The 26640-nt window shown below is 43.0% G+C and overlaps 1 protein-coding gene and 2 long non-coding RNA genes across 3 annotated transcripts; 2 read left to right on the forward strand and 1 right to left on the reverse strand.

The window, feature by feature from the left end:
• Positions 1–340: 340 nt before the first annotated feature.
• LOC140730831 (uncharacterized) lies at positions 341–4924 on the reverse strand. The gene is made up of 3 exons (XR_012099686.1): positions 4856–4924; positions 1113–1270; positions 341–913 (listed from the first exon to the last, which is right to left on the reverse strand). It is a non-coding gene; the product is annotated as an uncharacterized lncRNA (long non-coding RNA).
• A 31-nt stretch (positions 4925–4955) lies between these two features.
• On the forward strand, positions 4956–23691 carry LOC140730832 (uncharacterized). The gene is made up of 3 exons (XR_012099687.1): positions 4956–5006; positions 12832–13279; positions 17672–23691. It is a non-coding gene; the product is annotated as an uncharacterized lncRNA (long non-coding RNA).
• Positions 13305–15578, forward strand: LOC140730820 (uncharacterized). The gene has a single exon (XM_073051764.1). It carries the CDS (start codon positions 13412–13414, stop codon positions 15122–15124), a length of 1713 nt encoding a protein of 570 aa, XP_072907865.1. The 5' UTR covers positions 13305–13411; the 3' UTR covers positions 15125–15578.
• Positions 23692–26640: the final 2949 nt, after the last annotated feature.

The raw sequence follows: 26640 nt of genomic DNA on the forward strand, positions 1-26640 counted from the left end.
ACGAAGGAGCAAAGGTGGCAATTTTGCCAAACACTTGCACTTCTATACTCCAGATAACACCACATCCCTCAGATAAAAGGACCCAGTCAAGATAAAAGAGCCCACTCTAGACACACAGTCAGAGCACATGTGTCACTTACCCAATGAAAAATTAAGGGTGATAAACCATTATGTAACTGCTATACCACTTTCCCGCCAGTAGGTGGGGATAAAACACCAAATATTGTGAAGAATTTGCTTTTGTTAAAAATACAAATTGTGAGGAAACTACAGAGTTCATCTTGCATTAATTCAACTAATATCAAAAGCATTCAAAACAAATGATTCCAACAGTACGGTCTTTCATTGAATCTTTATGGCTATTAGATTTATTGAATATGCCCACAAGAAAATATATCTCAGGGTTGGATATAAGACCATAAGACAGAGCAGAATTAAGCCATTTCACCCATTGAGTCTGCTCCACCATTTAATCATGGCAGATCTTTTCTCTCCTCTTCAGCCCCATGGTGACAAATCTGTACTTTGATAATAAATTTACTTAGAACTTTGCAGTGACGGCTGGGATTTCTTTGATTGGATTCATTGAAATCACGGAAGTCGGGGTCACTTAATATTAATATCACAAGTCATATTATTCATGCTAATATGCCTTTTCATAACTTAAATCTTTTTTACTGTTATAAAGTCGATCATTAACAGAATATTTCAAATCACGTAAATGTGCTTATGAAGCTGCCTAACCATGATGTAATCCTATGAATACTTTGAAGAATATATACTCTTTGATAATGTCATATCCTTAAGTGTTCTTCATTATTTTAGACGTCACATAGATACCACAAGTTTTTTTGTGCTGGGGTATGGTTTCAGATTTCTGGATCATTGGAATCTTTTCTGAGGAAGGTATGACCTGTTACAATAGGAGATAGAAAAGGCATGTGTTAGAAACGTAGGTTGTGACTAAAGAGAAAATGGCTCGAATCGGTAAGCACTTTAGTGCAAGGGTGTTTATTAGGTCCATCAAAAATTCATGAAAATAGTAAAAAGAAAAATATCAATATTTACAAAATGATATCTGCAAGAAAACACAATAATAGCTCCGTACTTACCTTATCCAGTGCGAACTCCCAGCAGCCCCGATCTCTCTCTCACACTGACGGTGATGAGCTCCGTTCATTACGGTTCAGAAAAAGATCACTGAAGAGATTGTGCAGGTATTACCGAAGACTGATTAAGAATCACTAGATTCTGGAACAGTTCTAGAGGACTGGAAAATGGGAAGTTTTAGTCCAGTCTTTCAGAAGGGAGAAAGGCAAAGAAATGAAATTCTAGGCCAGTTAGCCTGATGTCAGTGGTTGGGAAGATGTTAGTGTCCATTATTGAGGATGATGTTTCAGGATACTTGGAGGAGGGGATTGAGGCATACCAGACATAGGGGTATGTGGAACAGATTGTTCTGGAGTCGGGGGTGAGTGGCATTGAGGATCCAGAGGTTCATGAAAATGATTCCAGGACTGAAAGGGGTTAATACAGAAGGAGCATTTCATGGCTTTGGGCCGGTACTTGTTTAGAAAAATGAAAGGTTCACCAATATTGGAAGGCCGACAGTGGATATGGAGAGGATGGTTCCTATAATGGGGGAATCTAGCGCAAGAGAGTTCAGCCTCACAAGGATGTCAATTTAGAACAGATATGTGGTGGACTTTCTTCAGCCAGAGTGTTGTGTATCTGTGAAATTCATTGCCACAGACAGCTGTGGAGACCAAGTCATTTGCTATATTTAAAGTGGAAGTTGATAAGTTCTTAATTAGTCGGGCCATCAAGGGTTATGGGGAAAGGCAGGGAAATAGAATTGAGAGGGATAATTAATCAAATGTAATGAAATGGCACAGCAGATGTGATGGGCCAAATGGTCCATTTCTGCTCCTATGTCTTATGGCTATTCACCACAATTATGACTGATCTATGCTGATTCCAGCTTGTGTTCCATCACCCTTCCCCTCAGGTCTTCACTCCCTTAAATATTTATCTATCTCCACTTCAAATATTCCCAGTGACCTGGCCTCCCCATCCTCAGGGGCAGAGAATCCCAGAGATTGTTCAATCACACATACAGTCCCAGAAATTTGACCCAGGTCCATGGCTCTCTCACTGGTGGAGAAGAGAAATAGCCTATCAAGATGTACAACAGATAGTCTATCAGGCCCCCTTCCAACTGTATGTGACTATACTCCAAATCCTCGCCAAAATTGTCTTCCCTCTGCTGGTAAATCATCCCAGGAATTTCCCTGATGAATCTCCTCTGGACTGACTCCAATGTCACTCCCATTGTTTCTTTCAGCTCAGGGAACAAAACCATGCACAGAATTCCAGATGTGTCCTCACCAGCACTGTCTACAATGGTAACTACACCGCCCCGTTCATAAACTCCACTCCCTGTGCAGTAAAGGCCAAAGTGCCATCTGCCTTCTGAATCACTTGATGCAGAATCACAATGTCAGCATCAGATTTCCTTCCACTGTCTCTGTGTCATCAGCAGACTTGGACATCTCACACCTCCTTCCCTCCTCATGGTCATTAAACAGTGAACAACTGAGGCCAAGAGCCGATCCCTAGGGTACTCCAAGCATTATCTCCTTCCAGTCTGAAATCGACGCACTTATTCCAGCCACTCACAAACACTGGGGGAACTCAGTGGGTCAGGAAGCATCTCTGGAGTGGAACGGACAGTCGACAAAATCATTGTGTCACCTTTGCTCATTTAGGAAATCACTTTGTTCAACATCCTGTGGTTCTGACTGTCTGCCACTGAGACCATGTTTGTTTTCTATTCTCTCTGGGTACATATCAATGTACTGAGTAACAAGCGACCAGTGGCATTCACACCACTAAAGTACCACACAGAGTCAATCTCCAACGAGAAAGCATCATCACCTGCTCTTGAGGGTCAATGGCATTGCTGACTCTGAGTTGCGTCCAGATGCCTGAACTGTGTCCAGTGAGAAGATAAAGTGTTGTTCCTCCAAACTGTGATGAGCCTCACTGCAACGGTTTGACATGAGACATCACCATAGAGACTAAAATGATCTGAAATGTTGTCCTTCACCCACAGACGTCCACTGTAAACTTTTTACAAGGTAGAAAAGACAAAGGATTTGTGTATGGGAATCTCAAACACAACAGATCGTCCGTTCTGCTGTGTCTGTCTGTTCACCAGCATTTGAAAGCCACCGATCCCTGAATGTGCAGGAGGAGCTGTTTGGAAGTCAGCACACCAATTGTAACAAGGAGAACCCGAATGTGTGTACATGTCCATGATCTGAGCTGGTAAATTCCCAGAGAGTTGATAGGAGTGAGATGTCAATCACTGGCTCTCAGTTTGCAAGGGATTCACACAATCATACCAGCAAGTTCACACTGGGGAGAGAACATTCACCTGTTCCACGTGTGGGAAAAGATTCATTACACTAACCCACCTTGTGATGCTCCAGTGAGTTTACATTAAGTACAGGCCACACTTCAGTCCTGAGTGAGCAAAGCGATTTACTCAACCATCACACCTGCTGAAACACCAGTAACTTCACATCAGGGAGAAAGTTCAGATAAACTGTATGGTAAATTTTTAACCATCATGGTGGTTGAATCCAGTTGCAAGTTCACGACTAATTGTTAATGTCAGATTCCGCAGATATTGTGGCTTCTCATCACACCCAGATCTGCACGCGGAATCGGAGAATTTCCTTCAGCTGATGTTCACCTCTAATGCGACTGGAGTTTAATATTCTGGATCTGTGACTAATAAATCAGTTCTATTTTAAACAGTGTCTCAGGTGTTTACTGGCCCTGGCACAGGCCTAATGTACAGTAGAGAAGCCACTCAGTCCAACTGGTCCCTTCCTGTGTTCCTGTTCCACATCAGTCCATTCAAATCCATCCCTGCTGTTCACCTCTCACTCTCCCTGTGATGACAGGGTGCAACTGGGCAGCACTCTGTGAGGGAAGAGGATGTATTTCCCATGTATTTCCTGTATTTCCCATGTATTTCCTGCATGATTTTCTCCAGACTGAATAACACGTTGAGCTCACTGTGGTTTTGCACCAGACGTTCCTTGTTCCTTAGGCTTATGGGCCAGCACAATGTGTGTGTGGTTAAACTCCTTCTCCCCTCTGTCTTTTCAAAGTCAAGGTCATTTTCACTGATTTCAAAGGGCTGTGCCTCACACTGCTCCGTTGTTGCAAAACAAAACACCACTCTCTTTTAAAGTATGAGAGCAGAATAGTGGGTGAATCTTCGATGGAGCAGGGTCAGAAACCAAAGAGGGGCCAGCACACAGTCACGACGTTGAGGATCCAGAAAGCTGTGGAGTCTAGAGTTTACGGGGGAGGGGGGGAATCAGACCAGGAGGATATGGCTACGAATGAAAAATCAGCAACATGTGGAAACTGACTGAAAAACTTTTCTTTATTTGTGCAAAATTCTGGAGGAACAGTGAGTCAGGCAGCATCTATGCAAAGGATTGAACAGTAGATATTTTTGGGCCAAGACACTTCTCCATGCCTAGACAGTTTATTCTTCAGCTTAGATGCTGGCTGAGCTGCTGAGTTCCTCCAGGACTTTGTGTGTGTAACTCTGTATTTCCAGCAAGTGCAGAATCTGTTCTACTACATATCCGCGTTTGTAAAGTATCGGACATTGACATTTGACAAACGGAACACCAGTTGATATTGAATATATTGTTTGTGGGAGTTTGCTGTGTTAAAGTAGCTGCTGATTTTTCTACATAATAACATTTGACTATTTTAGAGGCTTGCGGCGTGGAAGCGGTTCTTGTAAATACTTTTAACTGCTCACCTGAATTTGTGAGTTTTACCCTGAGAACTCCCCGACTCGGAATTCGCCGTCAGCGCCCAGGCGATCAAACGCGCATGCGTAATGGTACCGGACGAACCCCGGATATCGCGCATGCGCTCAGCGGACACAGGCTCCGGGGAATCGGCGGCAGGTAGGATCGGGGCTCCGGGCGGGAGTTTCACCATCACCGGCGTCCGCACCCCGACGGGGGGACAGTTGCTGTGAGATCCGAATACACCGTGGTCCCGCACTCCGGGGTAGTCCCGGTCTTTCCCGTCTCTCTCAGACCACGATCCGTACCCGGGCCCGGGGAGATTTCGGCTGAGGGAATGGGAGCGGGTCTCTCAGACACTGCCGAGCTCCAGCCGTCTAAATCCAGGCATTAGGAACTCGCGAAAATAAAGATCAAAATGCTTACATCAGCTTTGGTTCTTGGGGTGGGGGAACACATATTTATTCTATCTCTACTTGTTCTGGACCTTTCTGCCAATTCTCTCTGGGTACATAATTATATCAAACACCTTTGGCCTGGGTATAGATAATAGACAGTAGGGGCAGGAGTAGGCCATTCGGCCCTTCTAGCCAGCACCGCTATTCACTGTGATCATGGCTGATCATACACAATCAGTGCCCCGTTCCTGCCTTCTCCCCATATCCCTTGACCCCGCTATCTATAAGAGCTCTATCTAACTCTCTCTTGAATGCATCCAGAGACTTGGCCTCCACTGACTTCTGGGGCAGAGCATTCCACATATCCACCACTCTCTGGGTGAAAAAGTTTTTCTGCATCTCTGTTCTAAATGGCCTACCCCTTATTCTTAAACTGTGGCCTCTAGTTCTGGACTCACCCATCAGCGGGAACATGCTTCCTGCCTCCAGCGTGTCCAATCCCTTAATAATCTTATATGTTTCAATCAGATGCCCTCTCATCCTTCTAAATTCCAGTGTATACAAGCCCAGTTGCTCCAATCTTTCAACATATGACAGTCCCGTCATTCCGTGAATTAACCTTGTGAACCTACGCTGCACTCCCTCAATAGCAAGAATGTCCTTCCTCAAATTTGGAGACCAAAACTGCACACAATACTCCAGGTGGGGTCTCACCAGGGCCCTGTACAGCTGCAGAAGGACCTCTTTACTCCTATACTCAATTCCTCTTGTAATAAAAGCCAGCATGCCATTAGCTTTCTTCACTGCCTGCTGTACCTGCATGCTTACTTTCATTGACTGATGTACAAGAACACCTAGATCTCGTTGTACTTCCCCTTTTCCTAACTTGACTCCATTTAGATAATAATCTGCCTTCCTGTTCTTGCCACCAAAGTGGATAACCTCACATTCATCCACATTAAACTGCATCTGCCATACATTTGCCCACTCACCCAACCTGTCCAAGTCACCCTGCATTCTCATAACATCCTCCTGACATTTTACACTGCCACCCAGCTTTGTGTCATCAGCAAATTTGCTAATGTTACTTTTAATCCCTTCATCTAAATCATTAATGTATATTGTAACCAGCTGCGGTCCCAGCACCGAACCTTGCGGTACCCCACTGGTCACAGCCTGCCATTCCGAAAGGGACCTGTTAATCGCTACTCTTTGTTTCCTGTCAGCCAGCCAATTTTCAATCCATGTCAGAACTCTGCCCCCAATACCATGTGCCCTAATTTTGCCCACTAATCTATGTGGGACTTTATCAAAAGCTTTCTGGAAGTCCAGGTACACTACATCCACTGGCTCTCCCTTGTCCATTTTCACAGTTACATCCTCAAAAAACTCCAGAAGATTAGTCAAGCATGATTTTCCCTTCATAAGTGACCTGTAGATTTCACATCACTAGTGTTACGAACCCCGTAACTGGGTGTCTTGCCAGCAAAGATAGAAGTGTCCATTGGAGTCTGGTGTTACTATTTTCAACAATATTTATTAGCAAAAATATACAAAATAATATCATTGCGAATATACAGAGAAGATACGTTAGCAATACTAAACTTGAAAGTGCGGGTATAATAATAATCACTAATGAAACAAGCTCTATCGTTGTCTAGGGGATAATGAATTGTCAGATGGAAACATAAAGTTCAGTTCATGCAGGCCGCGGTAGTTGTTGGTCGCGGTGTTTCAATTGTTGGAGAGAGAGAGAGAGAGAGAGAACATGCGAACAGTAATAGCTATTATCTTGCCGACCTTCCTTTACGATTTTGATCCGTCGATGCGTTGTTGTTGTGGCCATTCATGTATGACCCCTCCGTCCTTTAGCTAGACCGTTCTTCCGTGGTGGACTCGTCACCCAGACAAGGGTGGACACACACACAAGCCCCCACCGGTCTCGCTACAAAACACTGTGAGTTAAAATTTACTGACCCTTCGTTCGGTCTCCGGTCTCCCAACCTGTCTCGTGCGGGTTCTGATGCTCACCAGCATTTCTCCTGGTGCATCTGAGGGGTGTTACCCCAGACCTCACTTTTATCCCCACTCACGGGGTCTCAGGTGTCAATCAGGTTAGGGTGATGTAACCGATCAAACCAGCCCACTCTGGTTGCCCCCTGAGGGGTTTCAATGAATAGAACAGTACCAAGTACACAATCCTTCTCCAAAAGACAATAGCAGTAATCAATGGTTCCGTTCCCTTTTTTGTTAGGAGGAGACATTCCACCTTAGCTGTGCCTCTCTCTCATTAACTTTCATGAGCTGTTATCAATAACAACTGCCCTGGCAGAGTCCTGTGTCTCTCTTACTTCCTTGATAACAGCATTGAAATAGTAGCGATTTGCGATTCTCCAAAAGGGGGGTGGGCATTGGCGATTCTGTACCCTTCTGCTCATCAGAGTTGTTCATCATTCGTAACACCCCCATCCTTCTAAGAATTTTCACCAAAGGGGAAAATTAACTAATACAGAGTCTTACAGAATTACAGAATCTAACACAATACAAAAGAGTTTTTAACTACAGAGTAATACAGATATACATTTAACTTAGCATCTAAACAGTTAGCGATTACATTGTCACTTCCTTTAATATCTTGTACCTTAATAAATTCCTATAGCATCAGACTCCAATTTAATAACCACCCATTTTTATTCCTTTTCTTCAGCAAAACAAAACTAAAGAGTTGTGATCTTAGCTTAAGTATATATTACAAAATGTGAACCAATACATGTGTGATTATTCTGTAGTACATTACAAAAGTTTATGCAAATACTAATCTTCATTTTACTTTTAAACTCAACAGTCAATCTTCCATGGTGTTGTCTTTATTCTTTACATGCTTTGTCGAAATCCCTCAAAACCAGATCCCTGTTATTTAAAGTGGCATTTTGTCAACCTTTGCCTCTTTTCCATTTAACTCTTACGTGGTTAGCTTGCTCACCAGTGTGGAATAGGCTTTCACATACTCCTTTCATAGGAGTTATTTTATAAACAATGTTTTCCAAACTTAGCCCATCTTCTGAACTTCCACACAATTCTTTATTTTTAAGCAAGTCATTAGTTTTATCTTCAGGACCCTTCATTCCATTAGTTTTCAGTTTAACATCTGCAAGTTGTTTACCTTTAAATTCCAAAACAAACTGTAATTGATTCACAGGCACCTTGTTAACAAGCCATTGTTCCTTCAGCCTGGTTACTGCTTCTGAAACCAATCCAGACTTTAAATTTTCTTTATTCAATTTAGGAACTACACTTTTCCCTTCTCCTTCAATAATAATATTCACATCACCAGCTCCCACCTCCTCACTAACTTTTAACACACCTTCTAACCCAAACAACTGAGAATTCTCACTTCCCACTGGTACCAAGGTTAACCCTTTCTTCACTGAACCAAGTCCATCTGACCCAAAAGGACTGCATTCCTTTTCAACTAAATCAGATACCTCAGACTTTTCCTGAGTTTCATTACTAGGTTCAGTACCATGTGCATCCACATCTTGAACACACTCAAATGGGACATCTGCCTCTTCCAGGCTTTCAATACCCGTCCCCTTTTCAAATTCTAAATTCCTCTGATCCTCCCAGTTACTCTCTGGGCAACTCCCATCTGGAGTAAACTCAACCCTGCGGGTTAAAACAATTTCATCTGCTAAGCCAGCAGACTCCTTCAAGGTAACGGCATCCTTTTCGTCTAGGACTGCCCTTATATCATTATCGGGAACACGTTTAAATTTTTCAACTTCTTCAAACAGTTCTGTCAAGCCAGACAGATCATCCATGTCCAACCCTGGACCTTCTAACTACCTTATCTGTTTCACATCTTTACTCCGTGCCTCTATAAATTCCCTCTTGGCTAAGGGTAGGTCTACCTCCTCTCCTTTACTCTCTTTCACCTCCCTATTCTCCGTCTTACCATCCCCTAACCCCTCTTGGTACAGGGTCGGTAAAAACGTCTCAGCCAAATCGACACTGGACTGATTTAAACTGGTCTCTTTCTCAGCTGCCTTTCTCGACATGCTGCGAGTGGTTGCGCATGCGGGATAGATCTTGGAACCTAGGGGCGGGTCCTCAGCACTCACAGGCTGGCTCGTCAGCTTCACGGCTGAACACACCTCACCCCCTGCTAAATCATTACCAAGAAGGACGTCCACGCCGTCTCTCGGGAATTCTGACCGTACCCCTATTTCAACTGGTCCAAATACCAGATCACAATTTATAATGATCCCATGCAAAGGTACAGCTTCTGTCCCTTTTCCTATGCCTTTCAAAACTACCTCTCCAGTCTCAGGACCAAAATCTAGTACCTTACTGAGAATCAATGACTGCTCAGCTCCAGTATCTTTCCAGATGCTCACTGGAACTGGGGATTCTCCCTTTTTCACAGACACAGTCCCTTCTGAAATAAATTTCTCACACCCCTCTCGTATTTTATCTACCTGGGCCTTTCTCGTCGATTTGCTGATCGACACAATACACCCTGTAGGGACTGCTGCGTTCCCTTTTCCTGTCTCCTTCCTCGGAGCAAAGCACTTAGATGCAATATGACCAGCCTTTCCACAATTAAAACAGGTCAAGCCAGGAACCCTCCTGCCAGCCTGCCTTTCTTCCTCCTTACTTTTACCACTAGCTCCCGGCTTAATTTCTACCTCAGCCGGCGGGCTTTCTCTGCAATTCCTACGGTCTTTCTGGTAACTCTTATTCGAGGAAAACTTTGTCTTGTGGGTTAGGGCATATTCATCTGCGAACCTGGCAAATTCTGATATAGACTTATTCAACTTCTCGTTCAAATACGTCCGGATATCATCCGGAACACAACCTTTAAATTCCTCAATCAGAATTAACTCTCCGAAACGATGGAAATCCTCCTCCACCTTTTCTGCTGCACACCAGCGATCCAAGAGCACACTGTTCTCATAGGCAAACTCTGCATACGTCTGATTCCACACTTTCTTTAAATCTCTGAACTTTTGTCTATATGCTTCAGGAATTAACTCATATGTCCGAAGGATGGCCTATTTTATCTCCTCATAATCCTCAGACTTCTCCACAGACAACGCCGATTATGCCCATTGTGCCTTCCCTTTTAACACACTTTGTAACAACGCCACCCACTGATCTCTGGGCCACTTCTGATTCACTGCCACCTTTTCAAAATGCAAGAAATAACTATCAACATCTGTCTCCTCGAACGGAGGTACTAACCTAAACTCCCTACTAACATTAAACTTCTCCTCTCGGTCTGCCCCTTGGACTCTTCTCTCTTGCTTTAACTTCTCCATTTCCAGCTCATGCTGCCTCTGTTTCTCCTTTTTCTCTGCTTCCAGCTGTTTTAACCTAAATTCATGCTCCCTCTGCTTTTCAGCTCTTTCCTTCTCCCTTTTCACCTCTAACTCCTTTAGCTGGAGCTCATACTCCCTTTTCGCCTCTAACTCCTTTAGCTGGAGCTCATACTCCCTTTTCACCTCTAACTCCTTTAGCTGGAGCTCATACTCCCTTTTCGCCTCTAACTCCTTTAGCTGGAGCTCATACTCCCTTTTCTTCTGTTCCGTGTCCAGCCTCAATTTTTCCAACTCTACCTGACCCGTCCCAATAGCTGGTACCCTTTCAGGGATATGTTCCAATGCCTCAGCCGAAAACACATCCTTCTCAATATAATACTGAGTTATGGCCCTCCGCATCTCCCACTTTTTCATTGACGACTTCACCTCTGTGAGATTTAATCCTTTCGCAATATTTACCAAGTCCGTCTTTGTGGCATCCTCTAGCGCCTTCAAAGTCGGGTTTTGTGTAAATTCATCTACGTCCATCTTTGCTGGTTTCCCGTCTGGTTACCCATGCAACCAGATCAAAGTCTGGACTTATAGCCCGATTCACTGGCCCTCAAATTTGGTATCAAATCTCGAGACGAGGCCCCAATTTGTTACGAACTCCGTAACTGGGTGTCTTACCAGCAAAGATAGAAGTGTCCGTTGGAGTCTGGTGTTACTATTTTCAACAATATTTATTAGCAAAAATATACAAAATAATATCAATGCGAATATACAGAGAAGATACGTTAGCAATACTAAACTTAAAAGTGCGGGTATAATAATAATCACTAATGAAACAAGCTCTATCGTTGTCTAGGGGATAATGAATTGTCAGATGGAAACATAAAGTTCAGTTCATGCAGGCCGCGGTAGTTGTTGGTCACGGTGTTTCAATTGTTGGAGAGAGAGAGAGAGAGAACATGCGAACAGTAATAGCTATTATCTCGCCAACCTTCCTTTACGATTTTGATCCGTCGATGCGTTGTTGTTGTGGCCATTCACGTATGACCCCTCCGTCCTTTAGCTAGACCATCCTTCCGTGGTGGACTCGTCACCCAGACAAGGGTGGACACACACACAAGCCCCCACCGGTCTCGCTACAAAAACACTGTGAGTTAAAATTTACCGACCCTTCGTTCGGTCTCCGGTCTCCCACCCTGTCTCGTGGGGGTTCTGATGCTCACTAGCATTTCTCCTGGTGCATCTGAGGGGTGTTACCCCAGACCTTACTTTTATCCCCACTCATGGGGTCTCAGGTGTCAATCAGGTTAGGGTGATGTAACCCATCAAACCAGCCCACTCTGGTTGCCCCCTGAGGGGTTTCAATGAATAGAACAGTACCAAGTACACAATCCTTCTCCAAAAGACAATAGCTGTAATCAGTGGTTCCGTTCCCTTTTTTGTTAGGAGAAGACATTCCACCTTAGCTGTCTCTCTCTCTCATTAACTTTCATGAGCTGTTATCAATAACAACTGCCCTGGCAGAGTCCCTTTTGTCTCTCTTACTTCCTTGATAACAGCATCGAAATAGTAGCGATTTGCGATTCTCCAAAGGGGAGGGGGGGGCATTGGCGATTCTGTACCCTTCTGCCCATCAGAGTTGTTCATCATTCGTAACACTAGTGTCTCTCTCCGATGTGGAAGATTACTGCCCTCCCCTTCATATTCATTGGCATTGCCATCGCTGAGTTCACCACCGTCTTTCACAGTAGTGATCAGAAAGTCTCCAGGATCAGCCATGTAATATCCTGTGCTCTTTGTAGCACTTTGGGACATGGCCAAAACTTGAAATGATACCAATGTTCCTTCTGCTTTTCTTTTACTGCTGTGCAGGAAATTTGTATACAGCCTGAAAACTGTGCAGCACTTGCATTATAAAAAAGAAAATTCCAGCTGTACAGCAGCAAAGGCTTTCTACATGAGAGCATTTCAGTTACTGTTTGGTCACACAGCTCAGAGGGCACAGTAAATTATACCATTGGAGAGAGTCAAACTGAGCAAAGTCACAGACTGAAGATGGGTAGAAATGTCCCATTCTTATACAGATAGGAAGACTGTCAGAGAATTTGATGGTCAGTCCCATTGCTTGATCTGTGCCCAGTTGGAAGATGACTTCTTCTCCCAACCTGGGTTGAAACTTACTGTTACAGTGTGATGTCAGAGCTCACCATCCAAATTATCTCATCTGAAATGTTGTCCTTTACCTATTGATGTCTTTCGTAAATCTTTTTACAGATTGGAAATGGCAAGGAATTTGTGAACAAGAATCCCAACACAAGAACACATCAGCGTTGCTGTCTCTGCCCAGATAGTTCCTGTGTAACACTGATATGTCTGTTGTTGATCCCTGGAGATGAAGATGTATCTCATCCCAGCTGGAAACGTGCTTTGTGTCTGAAATGAAGTTTTCTGTTGTAACTCAGTGAAATCCACTGGAACTGGGTACTGAGAGCACACCAGCATTTGTTCATTAGAGAGAAGCTCTTCAACTGCAATGATTGTGCGAGGGATTCACTATGTCTGACATCTGACTTGAGACGTTGTCAGACAGTTGAGAGGGAACTGTGGGAAAGGATTCACTCACTCATCCCACCTGCAGAAACACCAGCGAGTTCATACTGAGGAGAGGCCATTCACTTGCTTATACTGTGGGAAGGGATTTGCTCGATCATCTCAACTGAAGGTACATCTGTGAGTTCACAGTGGGGGGGGGGGGGGGAACGCTGTTCACCTGTTCTCTGTGTGGGACGGGATTCACTCAGTCATCCAACCTTGTGACGCACTGTAGTCACACCAGTCAGTTCACACTGGGGAGATGCTGTTCACCTGCTCAGACTGTGGGAAGGGATTCACTCAGTCATCTAACCTGCTGGCACACCAGTCAGTTCACACTGGGGAGAGGCCGTTCACCTGCTCAGACTGTGGGAAAGGATTCACTTACTCATCTAACCTACAGAGACACCAGTCAGTTCACACAGGAGAGAGGCCATTCACCTGTTCTTTGTGTGGGAAGGGATTTACTCGGTTATCCAGCTTGCAGACACACCAGTCAGTTCACACTGGGGAGAGGCCATTTCCCTGTTCTGTGTGTGGGAAGGGATTTGCTTCATCATCTCAACTGAAGGTACATCAGCGAGTTCACACTGGAGAGAGGCCATTCACGTGTTCTCTGTGTGGGAAGGGATTCACTCAGTCGGTCAGCCTCCAGAGACACCGGTCAGTTCACACTGGAGAGAGGCCATTCACCTGCTCAGAATGTGGGAAGGAATTCTCTCAGTCATTTCAACTGAAGGTCCATCAGCGAGTTCACACTGGGGAGAGGCCGTTCACCTGCCCAGACTGTGGTAAGGGATTCACGCAGTCATCACACCTTCAGATACACCAGTCAGTTCACACTGGGGAGAGGCCTTTCACCTGTTCTGTGTGTGGGAAGGGATTCACTTCGTCATCTCAATTGACGGTACATCAGCGAATTCACACTGGGGAGAGGCCGTTCACCTGTTCTGTGTGTGGGAAGGGATTTGCGCAATCATCTCACCTGAAGGTACATCAGCGAGTTCACAGAGGAAAGAGGTCGTTCACCTGCTCAGACTGTGGGAAGGAATTCACTCGGTTACCTCATCTACAGAAACACCAGTCAGTTCACACTGGGGAGAGGCCATTCAGCTGCTCAGACTGTGGGGAGGGATTCACTCAGTCATCCCACCTGGAGATACACCAGACAGTTCACACTGGGGAGAGGCCATTCACCTGTTCTGTGTGTGGGAAGGGTTTCACTTCGTCATCTCAACTGATGGTGCATCAGCGTGTTCACACTGGGGAGAGGCCATTCATCTGTTTGGTGTGTGGGAAGGGATTCACTCAGTCTTCCAGTCTACTAAGACACCAGTCAGTTCACACTGGGGAGAGGCCGTTCACCTGCTCAGACTGTGGGAAAGAATTCTCTCAGTCATTTCAGCTGAAGGTACATCAGCGAGTTCACACTGGGGAGAGGCCGTTCACCTGCTTAGACTGTGGGAAGGGATTCACTCGGTCATCCCACCTACAAATACACCAGTCAGTTCACACTGGGGAGAGGCCATTCACCTGCTCAGACTGTGGGAAAGGATTCAGTCAGTCATCCAGCCTCCAGACTCACCAGTCAATTCACACTGGTGAGAAGCCGTTTACTTGTTCTGTGTGTGGGAGGGGATTCGCTCGGTCATTTCAACTGAATGTACATCAGCGCATTCACACTGGGGAGAGGCCATTCACCTGCTCATACTGTGGGAAAGGATTCTCTCAGTCATCTGATCTGAAGGTACATCAGCGAGTTCACACTGGTGAGAGGCCATTCACTTGTGCTGTGTGTGGGAAGGGATTTGCTCAGTCATCTCAACTGAAGGTACATCAGCGAGTTCACACTGGGGAGAGGCCATTCACCTGCTCAGACTGTGGGAAGGGATTCACTCAGTCATCCGACCTTGTGGTGCACTACCGAATTCACACTGGGGATAAAGTTGAAATAAGCTGCTTACTGGATGTTTAACCATCACAGTTGCTGAATCCAGATGCAAGTTCAAAAGTGACTGTTGGTGTTCAACTCTGCAATTATTACTGCTGCTCATCACACCCAGTTCTGCACCCTGGTCACTGGGCATGGGAGGAGTTTCTTCTGCTGATGTTCACCTTTAATGGGACTGGAGTTTACTATTCTGCATCTGTGATTTAAAAAAATCATTTCTATTTTAAACTCTGTCTCCGGTGCCAAGTGATTCTACAACACACCCTGTATAGAGTAGGGAGTCAACTCTGCCAGTGTTTCTGTTCCCCAGCCATCCTTTCAAATCCATCCCTGCTGTTCACCTCTCACTGTCCCTGTGGAGATGGGTTCCAAATAGTCACCATCTGTGGTGAAGAGTTCTCCCTTGTGTTTCCTGCATGGTTCTGCAGACTGAAGAAGAAGACGAACTGACCACAGTTATGCCTGACATGTTCTCGTCCATTAAATCTCTGGACCAAGTAAGAATGACTTTGTTAGTTAACCTCCATATTCCCTGTCCATCTCAACTTTATGGGTAATTTTCACTGCTTCTATATCCGACTGGTTATTATGAATTGTCCTATCTGTAATAATAGTTTGGTCATAATATAATTTGTAGGCTTCTGACTCTAAAACTGGATCAGGTTTGTATTTATAGTTAGATATGGTGTGTTTTATGAGTTTGTATTTTAAAGCAAGATTTTGGTGAATGATGATTGCCACTTGATTGTAATCAGATTGAGTGAAACTGCAGGATCCTGTAATGTGTTCAATTGTTTCTGGTTTCTCTTGGCATATTCTGCATTTATCGTCTGGAATTTGTTGATCTTTAATTATGTATTTTAGGTAATTTTTTTGTGTTAGTCACCTGGTCCTGTATTTCCACAAGGAACCCCTCTGTTTCTGGGAAGAGGTCTCCCACTTTGAGCCAGGAGTTCAATACTTCCCTGTCAACCTGTAGTATGCTCAGATCATGGGGATATCTTCCATGAAAGGTCATGCTCTTCCATTGGTTAACTTCTTCTGTACTGATAATTTATTCAAAGTTCTGTTAACAGGGGTTATCTCATAGTATCAATAACCATTTGGGCATAGAAAGAATCTTTATTTACTGATGAGTACTTTTATCGTCTCAACTAACAAGCATGTGAATTGTCAAAGAATAGAAAAGGTTATAGCTGGTAAAGCAGTCTACGCTGGTCAGGCATTCCTCTTTTTCCCAATCCAGTCTCTACATGTCCGGCATGGTGTTGCTCATACCCGTAACTGCGATGGTTATTATTCAGAGTTATCGCTGTCTCGCATTCGAAGCCTCTTATTTTTATTCACTTATCATACCAATTCAAATTGTGCAATTCAATTTCGTTGGCTTGAGGGAATCTTACTGGCTTGTATCACCTTATTGGCTCTGGTCCAAGCCAGCATCCAGTTATTGCTCTCTTCTGCAAGTAATATTGATAATTTATGTCTCCTTGTTCTAATACAGTTACTAAACCAGTAACCAGCTTGAATCACTCATGGTAGACACTGACCCCACAATTCACAAACCTGCATGTTATATCATACCAAAGAGCACCTTACAAATAACTTCTTATTTGAAATGACTCTATTCCAGAAGATTACTTGGAATATCATTGTGTCTACTTTAACATACTGACTGAGTCAGGCAAAACCAGGTCACAAAATGATGGCTAGAGAGCAGCTTCACTCAATATTTCATTTGCTGTGTCAGCGTGTTTCTTAATTACTCTGTGTGTTTATTCCATTGATGGATCATTGCCTCCTCCACAACTTGTCTGCAGTCAAGTGAGGAATCAGTGGAAATTTGGTAGCAACATAGTCCCACAAAGATTGATCGTGAGGGTCTCCTTCATTACCTTGCTGGCTGAGACAAAGTTGATCCTCCAATTGTCAGATCTAAATTCATGCTCGCAGTAACAACTTTGTGACTTTCCAAAAGACACTGTTTCCATCCCTTGGTATAACTCAAGGCCGCTGTCGCTCTGGAATATGTATGTCTCACCAATGCAGACAGCAAAAAAGACTCATTACTTACAGACAAAATAGACAATAAACAGTTTTCTTAAATACTGAAACCACAATTCATACAGTAAGTTGCTTCTTGTCATTTCTTCTGGGTTTTGGTCAGAAAGAGTTGAAAATCAGAGAACAGGGTTGGAGGTGGCCATTTTGTGAGATTGTCCTTGCAGCCTCCATTTTGTAAACTGTTTAATGAACTGATTCTTGCTCTGTGGTAACTTAATCAGACCAATTGAATGTGGACACAAGGAGTCTCAGCTGATGACCTGCTAACCTGCGACTATTCTCAGACAAGTAGCTATGTATTATGTAAAGTGACAGGCGGGCAGAAGGCTCAGTGTCTGGATCACCTGGTTTGACTGCTTTCCACCAGTCAAGAGTTGAAAAGAACAAAAGCCACAGGGCTGAGGGCAAAGACCATAGAATAATGCTGGTTGTACCCTGGACCAGAGCCAATAAGGTGATGGGATGGAACTGCAACATTTGAACTAATATGAAGTGTTTTTTTAAAAGTAAGGAGCTTCGAATGCAAAGGAGTGACAACTCTGCAGAGACCAAATATTGTGGATGTGGAGGACCCTACGGACACATGGAAACTGGAGTGGTACCACAAAGAACACATGACCAACGTAAACCCCTTTCCTGGATATTACCTTCTAAATTCTTTGATTGATCATGACGGGGGCAGGTCAAGGAAACGTAGTAGGTGTGCACACAGGTATTTGGTTGTGTAAATTCATGTACTTTTTAATTGAGACAATAAAGGTACTTGCCAGTAAATACAGATTCTCTCTGATCATTATTACTAAGGGGTAATCCTTATACTATTGGCAACCCCAGTGGTCTCATCCTTGGTAGTAATCTGATAGATCTCTCTCTTTTCCAGTACCATTCATAACTGTAGCATGTGCTGGCAGGTCACATAAGAATATCCAAGCCTTGTCATGATATTTGCCCATATTGTGAACCCTTTTTGTGGGGTAGGTTAAATTATTTCCATTCTTTTAGTTGCTCATCTAAGACCCAATTTGGTACTTGATGAGCATCGTTGTAATAAATTTGTGTCAATCATGGTATGCAACCAGTTTGCATGTGTAGCACAGATGTCAGTTTTATACCTTAAAAATGAGGTCAGTGCGGTAAATAATCTGATTCATTGCATCTTGAAGGGGCATCTGAAATTTAAGGGTATCCAGAGTTAGTTGGATATGCCATGACCGACTTGATTAGTTTGTATCTGATCTTGATAATTTCCTCCAGTAATATCCCACATTTTCTGCTGAGGGGACTAGAACATAGAACACAGAAATTTACAGCACATTACAGGCCCTTCAGCCCACAATGTTGTGTCAACCATGTAACCTACTTTAGAAACTACCTAGAATTGCCCTACCACATAGCCCTCTATATATTTCTAAGCTCCATGTATCTATCTAAGAGACTCTTAAAAAACCCTATTGTATCCACTTCTACCACTGTCACTGACAGTGCATTCCACACACCCACTACTCTCTGTGTGGAAAAACTTACCTTTGACAAACCCCTTGTACCTTAAAAAATGCCCCCTTACGTTAGCCATTTCAGCTCTGGGAAAGCCTTTGATAATCCATAAAATCAATGCCTCTCATCATCTTATACACCTCTATCAGGTCACCTCTCATCCTCCAATGCTCCAAGAAGAAAGGGCTAAGTTCACTCAACCTATTCTTACTAGACACGCTCTCCAATCCAGGGAACATCCCTGTAAATAGCCTCTGCATTCTTTTTGTGGTATCCACATCCTTCCTGTAGTGAGGTGACCAGATCTGGACACAGTACTCCAAGTGGGGTCTAACTAAGGTCTTACATAGCTGTAACATTACCTCACAGCTCTTGAACTCAATCCCATTGTTGATGAAGGGCATCACACCATATGCCTTCCTAACAATACTGTCAATCTGATATTCTGGTTTTCTCATTCTGTTACATTCAGGGAATTGACCGTGGTTGTCCCAATGTATAATTTGCTCCCACTAATTCCAGTAGTCCTCTCTTCCTTCTCTTTTTAACTGGTTTAAACTCACTTATGTGAGGTTGACTCCCAAGAAAATGAGCAATAATTGTCTCATTGTAGGTGAGCACCATTACTTCAGTTAGATTAAAAATTGCCTGCTTCTGCTGGTATCCTGGTACCCAAGTGAGAAATTTCCCCACATCTTCTAACACTAATCCTACCCCCTTTGTGTTATGCTGGGTCTCACTACATTTAGGCTCTTGTGTGGTTTTGAGGTTCTGGAATGGTCAGTTTTCTAGTAGTTTTGAAAACTCTGAAAGGGCCGAGGTCCTGACAGAAACTCTACCTATGTTCCTTAGTTCCCTTTCCATTCTCCTCTCCCCATGTACCAGATCCTCCTGTGGACAGTTTATAATGATGGAAGCAACCTTTGAGAAATGCTTGGTATGGCCATCCCAATCGATTTACCTCTTGTATCAATCACTGCTCCACTCAATATTCACATGAGTATCTGAGAACTGTAATCTTACCATGACCCTCGTCACCTGAAGGTTGTTCTCTCAATCAGACCTGAGAACTGACAAATGATTATTCCCTCTGGCATACTTGATAATGTCACCTCTACAATTTTATTGGATAAGAACTGTACCTTTGTAACTTCTAGAATAGCTAAGGTTTTGTCCACACACATCAAACCATCTACCTGAGCATAATACAAATTTGAGTCCTCTATTTCTCCTTTATTAGCCTGTATTACTCGTGTCCATTGAGAAAAATTGTTTTTGATCTCTGAATATTCTCCAAGTGACAACATCATTGTTGATCCATTTGTCTACTGCCGTGGTTCTGGAGTACAATGGCCCCAGTCATGGTTAATTCCATCACAACAAAATGCATTATTCTCTTAATGTCCGATTAAACCTGTAACACAAAAGGGTACTTTCTACTCTTATTTTCAGTTTCAATCTTAAATTATTTTAAATCCATATTTTCTATCTGTTTTTCTAGCCCTTACAATCCAGGCTTCCAATTGTCTTTGGACTCAAGTCATTCATCTTTCTTCATTTATTTTCCCTTTTCTTTATTTTCTTGACAAAACCCCTGATTCACAGGAGGAAGGAACAGAAAAGCTCCCTCTTTGTCAGATCCATCACTACTTCCTTCAAACAGGTGTTCCAACATCAAACATCCAAATCAGCTCTGCCACGTACATCAATTGTCAAGTCTCCGAAAACAGTACCAGCATGTATATCAATTGTTACGTGCTGAAGATTACACCATTCCTATTTCTCCACCATCAATTTCAACTGGTTGGTTCGATACCATCCATGTCTATCAGGAGAAATCAGTACCCTGTACCTTGATGGACTTGCTTTGTCTGGATTTAAAATTGAGGTGGGTTGGTGTATTCTCATCACTCTTTGCCCTGACTCTTGAGTCAAAGTAGGCTTTATTCTGTTGTTTCTTTCTTTGATAGGCTGCCACATAATTGGCCTCCTTCACTGTCTCTTCCAAATGTACACACTTCTCAGACACAATCCCATCAATTCTGGGTTCTGACAAATCTTAATCCTAACAACTCCAATTATCTTAAATCTCTCAGTCATGAGTTTATTAGAGGTGTAACCTGTTGATGATGCATTGTATTCCTTAAGGCAAAACTACCTGCCACGTTTTTCCATGTTATTGCACCATTTGGTGATTTTTTTTCTGGTTTGATTCATCCTTTCCACAATTCCATTAGATTGTGAACTATCAGGAATAAAAAAAGTGTCAAGTCATCTTGCATTGTCTGGGCTGTCAAATGTGTGCCCTGATCCGATTCTATGCTCCGAGGTAATTCCCAGTGAATAAACAAGTTTTCCAATAAGATTTCTGCAGTGGCTTTGTCCATGTTTGTCTTAGTCAGGAAACCTTTCTTTCACTTGGTGAAAGTATCTACCACTGCAAGAATATATTTGTACCCTGCTGTGGTGGGTGGCCAGGGGGTCCAATGTAATCTATTGGCAAACGCCCTTCCCCTGGCCTGGTGTGTTGGAGGGCTCCTTTCTTCACATTTCTATCAGGTTTATGATGTGCACAGATAAAGCAATTCTTGACACAGTGCTCCACATCATCCTTCATCCTAAACCACCAGCATTCCTCCTTTATTTTCTCAATGGTACTTACAGCTTCCAGGTGTATCCATAGATCATGATACCAGTGATCATCTGGTGTCTTCCTGCCTCTGGAACTTACCTTCACATAGGACTATCATGCACTCGCTTGTGCTCTTCGCATATTTCCGATCCTGCTCCTTCTATCATTTTAAAATATTCTTTATCTTCCTTCTGCTCCTCTATTAAATCCATTACCATAACCTGGTGTTCCTTCTGCCTTCTCATCTCCCCAATCTGGGGCTGCCATTCCTGCTTCGCTGATTCATCTGCCTTTCTGTTCCCCTCAGGATAATTTAGAGTGGGCTTTCACCTCTCTGACTCTGTATTCTTTTCCTTTTGCATCTTTAAATATATACTGCAATAGAGCAGCAGAATAAAGGGGCTTCCTGTCAGCTGAAATTAACCCTTTTGCTTCCCACAGAGGCAAATGTTTTGTAAGGTTATTATAAGCGTACATACTATCGGAGTGTATGACTGACCCGGGTGGAAGACGTTCTGGGTGGTTAACCACATATACTACAGTTGCCAATTCTGCCTGTATACTCATGGTGTTAGGTCCTGGCCATATTCATCCTCTACATAGGTTCCATACCCAGTTCTCCTCTCACCATCCGGTACTGATGAGCCATCTACAAAAAAAAAATAGTTTTTTTTCTTTTTTCCTTTGTGTCTTTGTTCTCAGGCACTACTTTATCTGATCTGCTTCTACCCCTCCCATTATGTTTTGATATAAATGGTCCCTTGGGATCATTTGCTATCAGAACTTGACATTCATGTTCATAAGACCATAAGATATAGGAGCAGTGTTAGGCCATTTGGCCCATTGACTGCTCCAACATTTCATCATAGCTGATCCATTTCCCTCTCTGTTCCAATCTCCTGCATTCTCCCCATATCCCTTCATGTCCTGACTAATCAAAGATCTATCAACCTCTGCCTTAAATATACACAAAGATTTGGCCACTGGCAACAAATCCCACAGATTCACCACTCTTTGGCTAAAGAAATTCCTTCTCATCTTAGTTCTAAATGGACATCCCTCTATTCAGAGCCTGTGTCCTCTGGTCTTAGACTCCACAGGAAGCATCTTCCCTACCTCCACTTTATTGAGGCCTTTCAACATTCAATAGGTTTCAATGAGATCTCCCCCTCATTCTTCTGAATTCCTGTAAGTACAGTCCCAGAACCATCAAACGCACCTCATATGATAAGCCCTTCAATCCCAGAATTATTTTCATAGATTTGTTTGAACCCTGTCCAATGTCATCACATCCTTTCTTAGATAAGGGACCCAAAACTGCTCACTATAGACCAAATAAAGCCTCACCTGCACCTTAAAAAGTCTGACCATTACTTACTTGCTTTAATATTCTAATTCTCTCAAAATGAGTGCTAATATTGCATTTGCCTTCCTCACCACAGACTTAACCAGCAAATTGCTCTTCAGGGAATCCTGCACTCTCAAGTCCCTTTCAGATCAGGTTTTTGAATTTTCTTTCTAGTTAGAAAATAGACTACCCTTTTATCTCTTTTCCCAAAGTGCAAGACCATACACTTCCCAGTCCTGCATTCCATCTGCCACTTCTCTCCCCTTTCTCCTAATCTGTTTGTTCTTCTGAGCCCATCTGCTTCACAATACTACCTGCCCATCTACCTGTCTCCACAAACTAAGCCACAAAACCATCAATTCCTTTATCCAAATTATCAACGTATATTGGAAACAGAAGTGGTCCCAACACAGAGCCCTGTGGACCACTAGTCACCAACAGCCAACCAGATAAGGCTACCTTTATTCTCACTCTTTGCCTCCTGCCAATCAGCCAATGCTCTATCCAGCTTGTATTTTTCCTGTAATACCATGGGCTGTTGTTAAGTAGCTTCATGTGTGGGACCTTGTCAAAGATCTGAAAATCCAAGTACACAGCATCCAACAGTTCCCCTTAGTGTATACTGCTTTCTATGTCTTCAAAGAATTCCAATAGATTTTTCAGGAAAGATTTGCCCATAAGGAAACTATGCTAACTTTGGCCTATTTTATCATGAGCCTCCAAATACCATGAAACCACATTCCTAATTGACTCCAACGTCTTCCCAACCTTTGAAATCGGACTAACTGCTCCTCAGACAGTTTCAGCGACAGGTTACTATCGATGCAATGCTCCTCAGACAGGATGAAGAGGTCAATACTCCCCAATGCCATTAGGCTTTACAATTCTACCGCCAGGACTTAAGAACTTTTTAAAAGCTATTATTAATGCTTTTTGAGATAGTGATTTAGATGCATATCATATTTTTTTACTGAGTTAAGTATTGTATGTAATTAGTTTTGCTACAACAAGTGTATGGGACATTGGAAAAAAGTTGAATTTCCCCATGGGGATGAATAAAGTATCTATCTATCTATCTATCTATCTATCTATCTATCTATCTAATTTCCTTTTTTCTGCATTTGATAGACATCAAAGTACATATATGGCACTATATGCAACCCTGGCACACACAGTAAATCCAAGAAACACATTAGAATCAATGAAAGACCATACCCGATAGTTCACTTATAAAGGCAAATGAAGTTAAGTGAAATGATCCCGTCAGGTTCAAGAGCCTGTTGTTTGAGGGGTAATAACTGTTCCTGAACCTGGTAGTGTGTCCTGAGACTCCTGTAGCTTCTTCCTGATGGCAGCAGCAAGGAGGGAACATGGCCTTTGTGGTGTGGGTCTTTGAAAATGGAAGTCGTTTCTGCAACAGCACTTCTTGTGGATATGAAAAATGGTGGGCAGGACTTCACCGGTGATGGACTGGGCTGTATCCACTACTTTTCGTAGGATTTTCCATTCAAGGCACTGGTGTTTCCATACCCGGTTGTGACGCAACCAGTCAATATGCTCTCCATCATATATCTATAGAAGTGTGTTAAAGTTTTAGATGTCATGCCGAAGCTTTGCAAACTGCTAAGGAAGTAGAGGCACTGTTGTGTTTTTTTCTAATGACACATCTGTGCTAGACCCAGGACAGTTCATCTGAGATGATAATTCAGAGGAATTTGAAGTTGCTGACCTCCACCTCTGATCCCCCAATGAGGACTGGCTCATTGACCTCTGGTTTTCTCCTCCTGAATCAGTAATCAGTTCTTTGGTCTTCCTGAATCTGAGTGAGAGTTTGTCATTATGGTATAACTCAGCCAGATTTTGTACAACTTCAATGACCACCTCTTTGTTGTCCTTTATCCCTAGAGCCTTGCTCTTTAACTTCTGCCTGTATGCAGGTAGGAGGAGGACAGCCAAGTGATTAGATTTCCCGAAATGCAGTCTGGGCATGAAGCGGTAGACATTCCTAATCATAGTATAGCAGTGGTGAAGTGTGTTGGGACCCTGGTGCTGCAGGTTATATGTTGACGATAATTGGGTTGAGCTTTCTTCATACAAGCCCAACTGAAGTTTCCGATTATTACTTGAAGGTGTTGCGATTGGCTGTTTCTTGTTTGCTGATGGCTGCATTCAAGTATATCGAATGCCTATTTAATGCAAGCCTTTGCTGGTATGTAAACAACAGTCGGGAAGATGAAGATCTCTCCTGATATGCAGAATAGTCGGCACTTAACTGACAGATGTTCCAGGGTGGGGGGAACAAGAGTGCAACAAGACTGTTGCATCTGAGCCTGTTATTTCCTTAAATCATTCCAACAGATTGGTCAAGCAAGATTTCCCCTTAAGCAAACCATATTGACATTGGCCTATTTTATCAAGCGTCTCCAAGTACCCTGAAAACTCATCCTTAATAAAGGGCTCTGTGATCATCCCAACCACTGAAGTCTGGCTAACTGGCCTATAATTTCCTTTCTTCTGCCTCCTTCCCTTCTTAAAGAGTGGAATGACATTTGCAATTTTCCAGCATTATAGAATCTAGTGATTCTTGAAAGATCACGATTAATGTCTCCAGAATCTCTACAGCGATCTCCTTCAGAACCCTGGAGCATCATTCAACTAGCCCAAGTGACTTACCAGCGTTCAGATCGTTTCAACTTCTCAAGCACCAACTCCATAGTAATGGCAACCACACTCACTACTGCCCCCTGACACTTAATTTCTGGCATATTTCTGGTGTTTTTCACAGTGAAGACTGACCCAAAATACTTAGTTCTTCTGCCATTTCTTTGTCCCCTTTACACCCTCTCCAGTATCATTTTCCAACAGTCTAATATCCACTCTCCCCTCTCTTTTACTCTTTGTATATCTGAAAAAAAGCTTGGTAACCGCTTTAATATTATTGTCTTTACATTTCATCTTATTGCTATTGCGTTTTTAGTTGTGTCCTGTTGTATTTTTAAAAGCTTCCCAATCCTCTATAACTTCTCACTACTTTTTGCTATATTAAAACCCTTCACAATTGCTTTTATGTTGGCTTTGACTTCCCTTGTTGGCTGAGGCTGCTTCATTCTTCCTTTAGAATACTTTATCTTCTTTGGAATGCATCTGTCTTGCTCTTTACAAATTGCTTGCAAAAACCTCAGGCATTGTTACTCTGCTGTCATCCCTGCTACTGTGCCCTTCCAAGCAACTTAGGGCAGCTCCTCTGTCTTGCATCTGTAAATCCATACTCCACTGTAATACTGATACGTCTGACTTTATCTTCTCCCTCTCAAAGTGCAGAGTGAATTCTATCATATTATGATCACCGTTCCCAAGGGCTCCTTTACCTTAAATTCCATAATCAAAATCTAGTTCATTACACAACAGCCAAACCAGAGTTGCCTTTCCTCAAGTTGGCTCAGTCACAAGCTACTCTAAAAAGCCATCCCATTCTAGGCATTCTAGAAATTCCTTCTCTTGTGATCCAATATCAGCTTGATTTTCCCAATCTATCTGCATGTTGAAAATTACCCATGACTATCGCGTTTTACGTGCCTATTCAATCTACCCTTGTAATTTGTAACCCACATCCTGGATACTGTTTGAAGGTCTGCATTAATTCCCATCGGGGTCTTCCTACCTTTGCAATTTCTTAACTCTACCCGCAAGGATTCTACATCTTTTGATCCAATGTCTCTTCCTAAGGATTTGATTTCTATTTTTTTGAAGCAAGGGACCCCAATCCCTCTGTCTGTCTGCCTGTCTTCTTTGATGCAATGTGTATCCTTGGATATTAAGGTCGCAACTATGATCTTCCTTCAGCCGCGACTCAGTTGATGCTGCAACATTATACATGCCAGTCTCTAATTACATTCAGAGATCATCTATTTTATTCAGTATGTTGCATACATAAAAGTGTAACATATTCGGTCCTGCATTCATTACCCTTTTCAATTTAGACAGTTGGATCTGATGTTATTT

This window comes from Hemitrygon akajei, chromosome 7 (assembly GCF_048418815.1).
Source record: "Hemitrygon akajei chromosome 7, sHemAka1.3, whole genome shotgun sequence".
In the NCBI taxonomy this organism is placed as follows: Eukaryota; Metazoa; Chordata; class Chondrichthyes; order Myliobatiformes; family Dasyatidae; genus Hemitrygon; species Hemitrygon akajei.

Coding starts and splice junctions, on each gene's coding strand:
- LOC140730820 (XM_073051764.1), top strand. CDS start 13,412: ATGCTGTTCACCTGCTCAGACTGTGGGAAGGGATTCACTCAGTCATCT.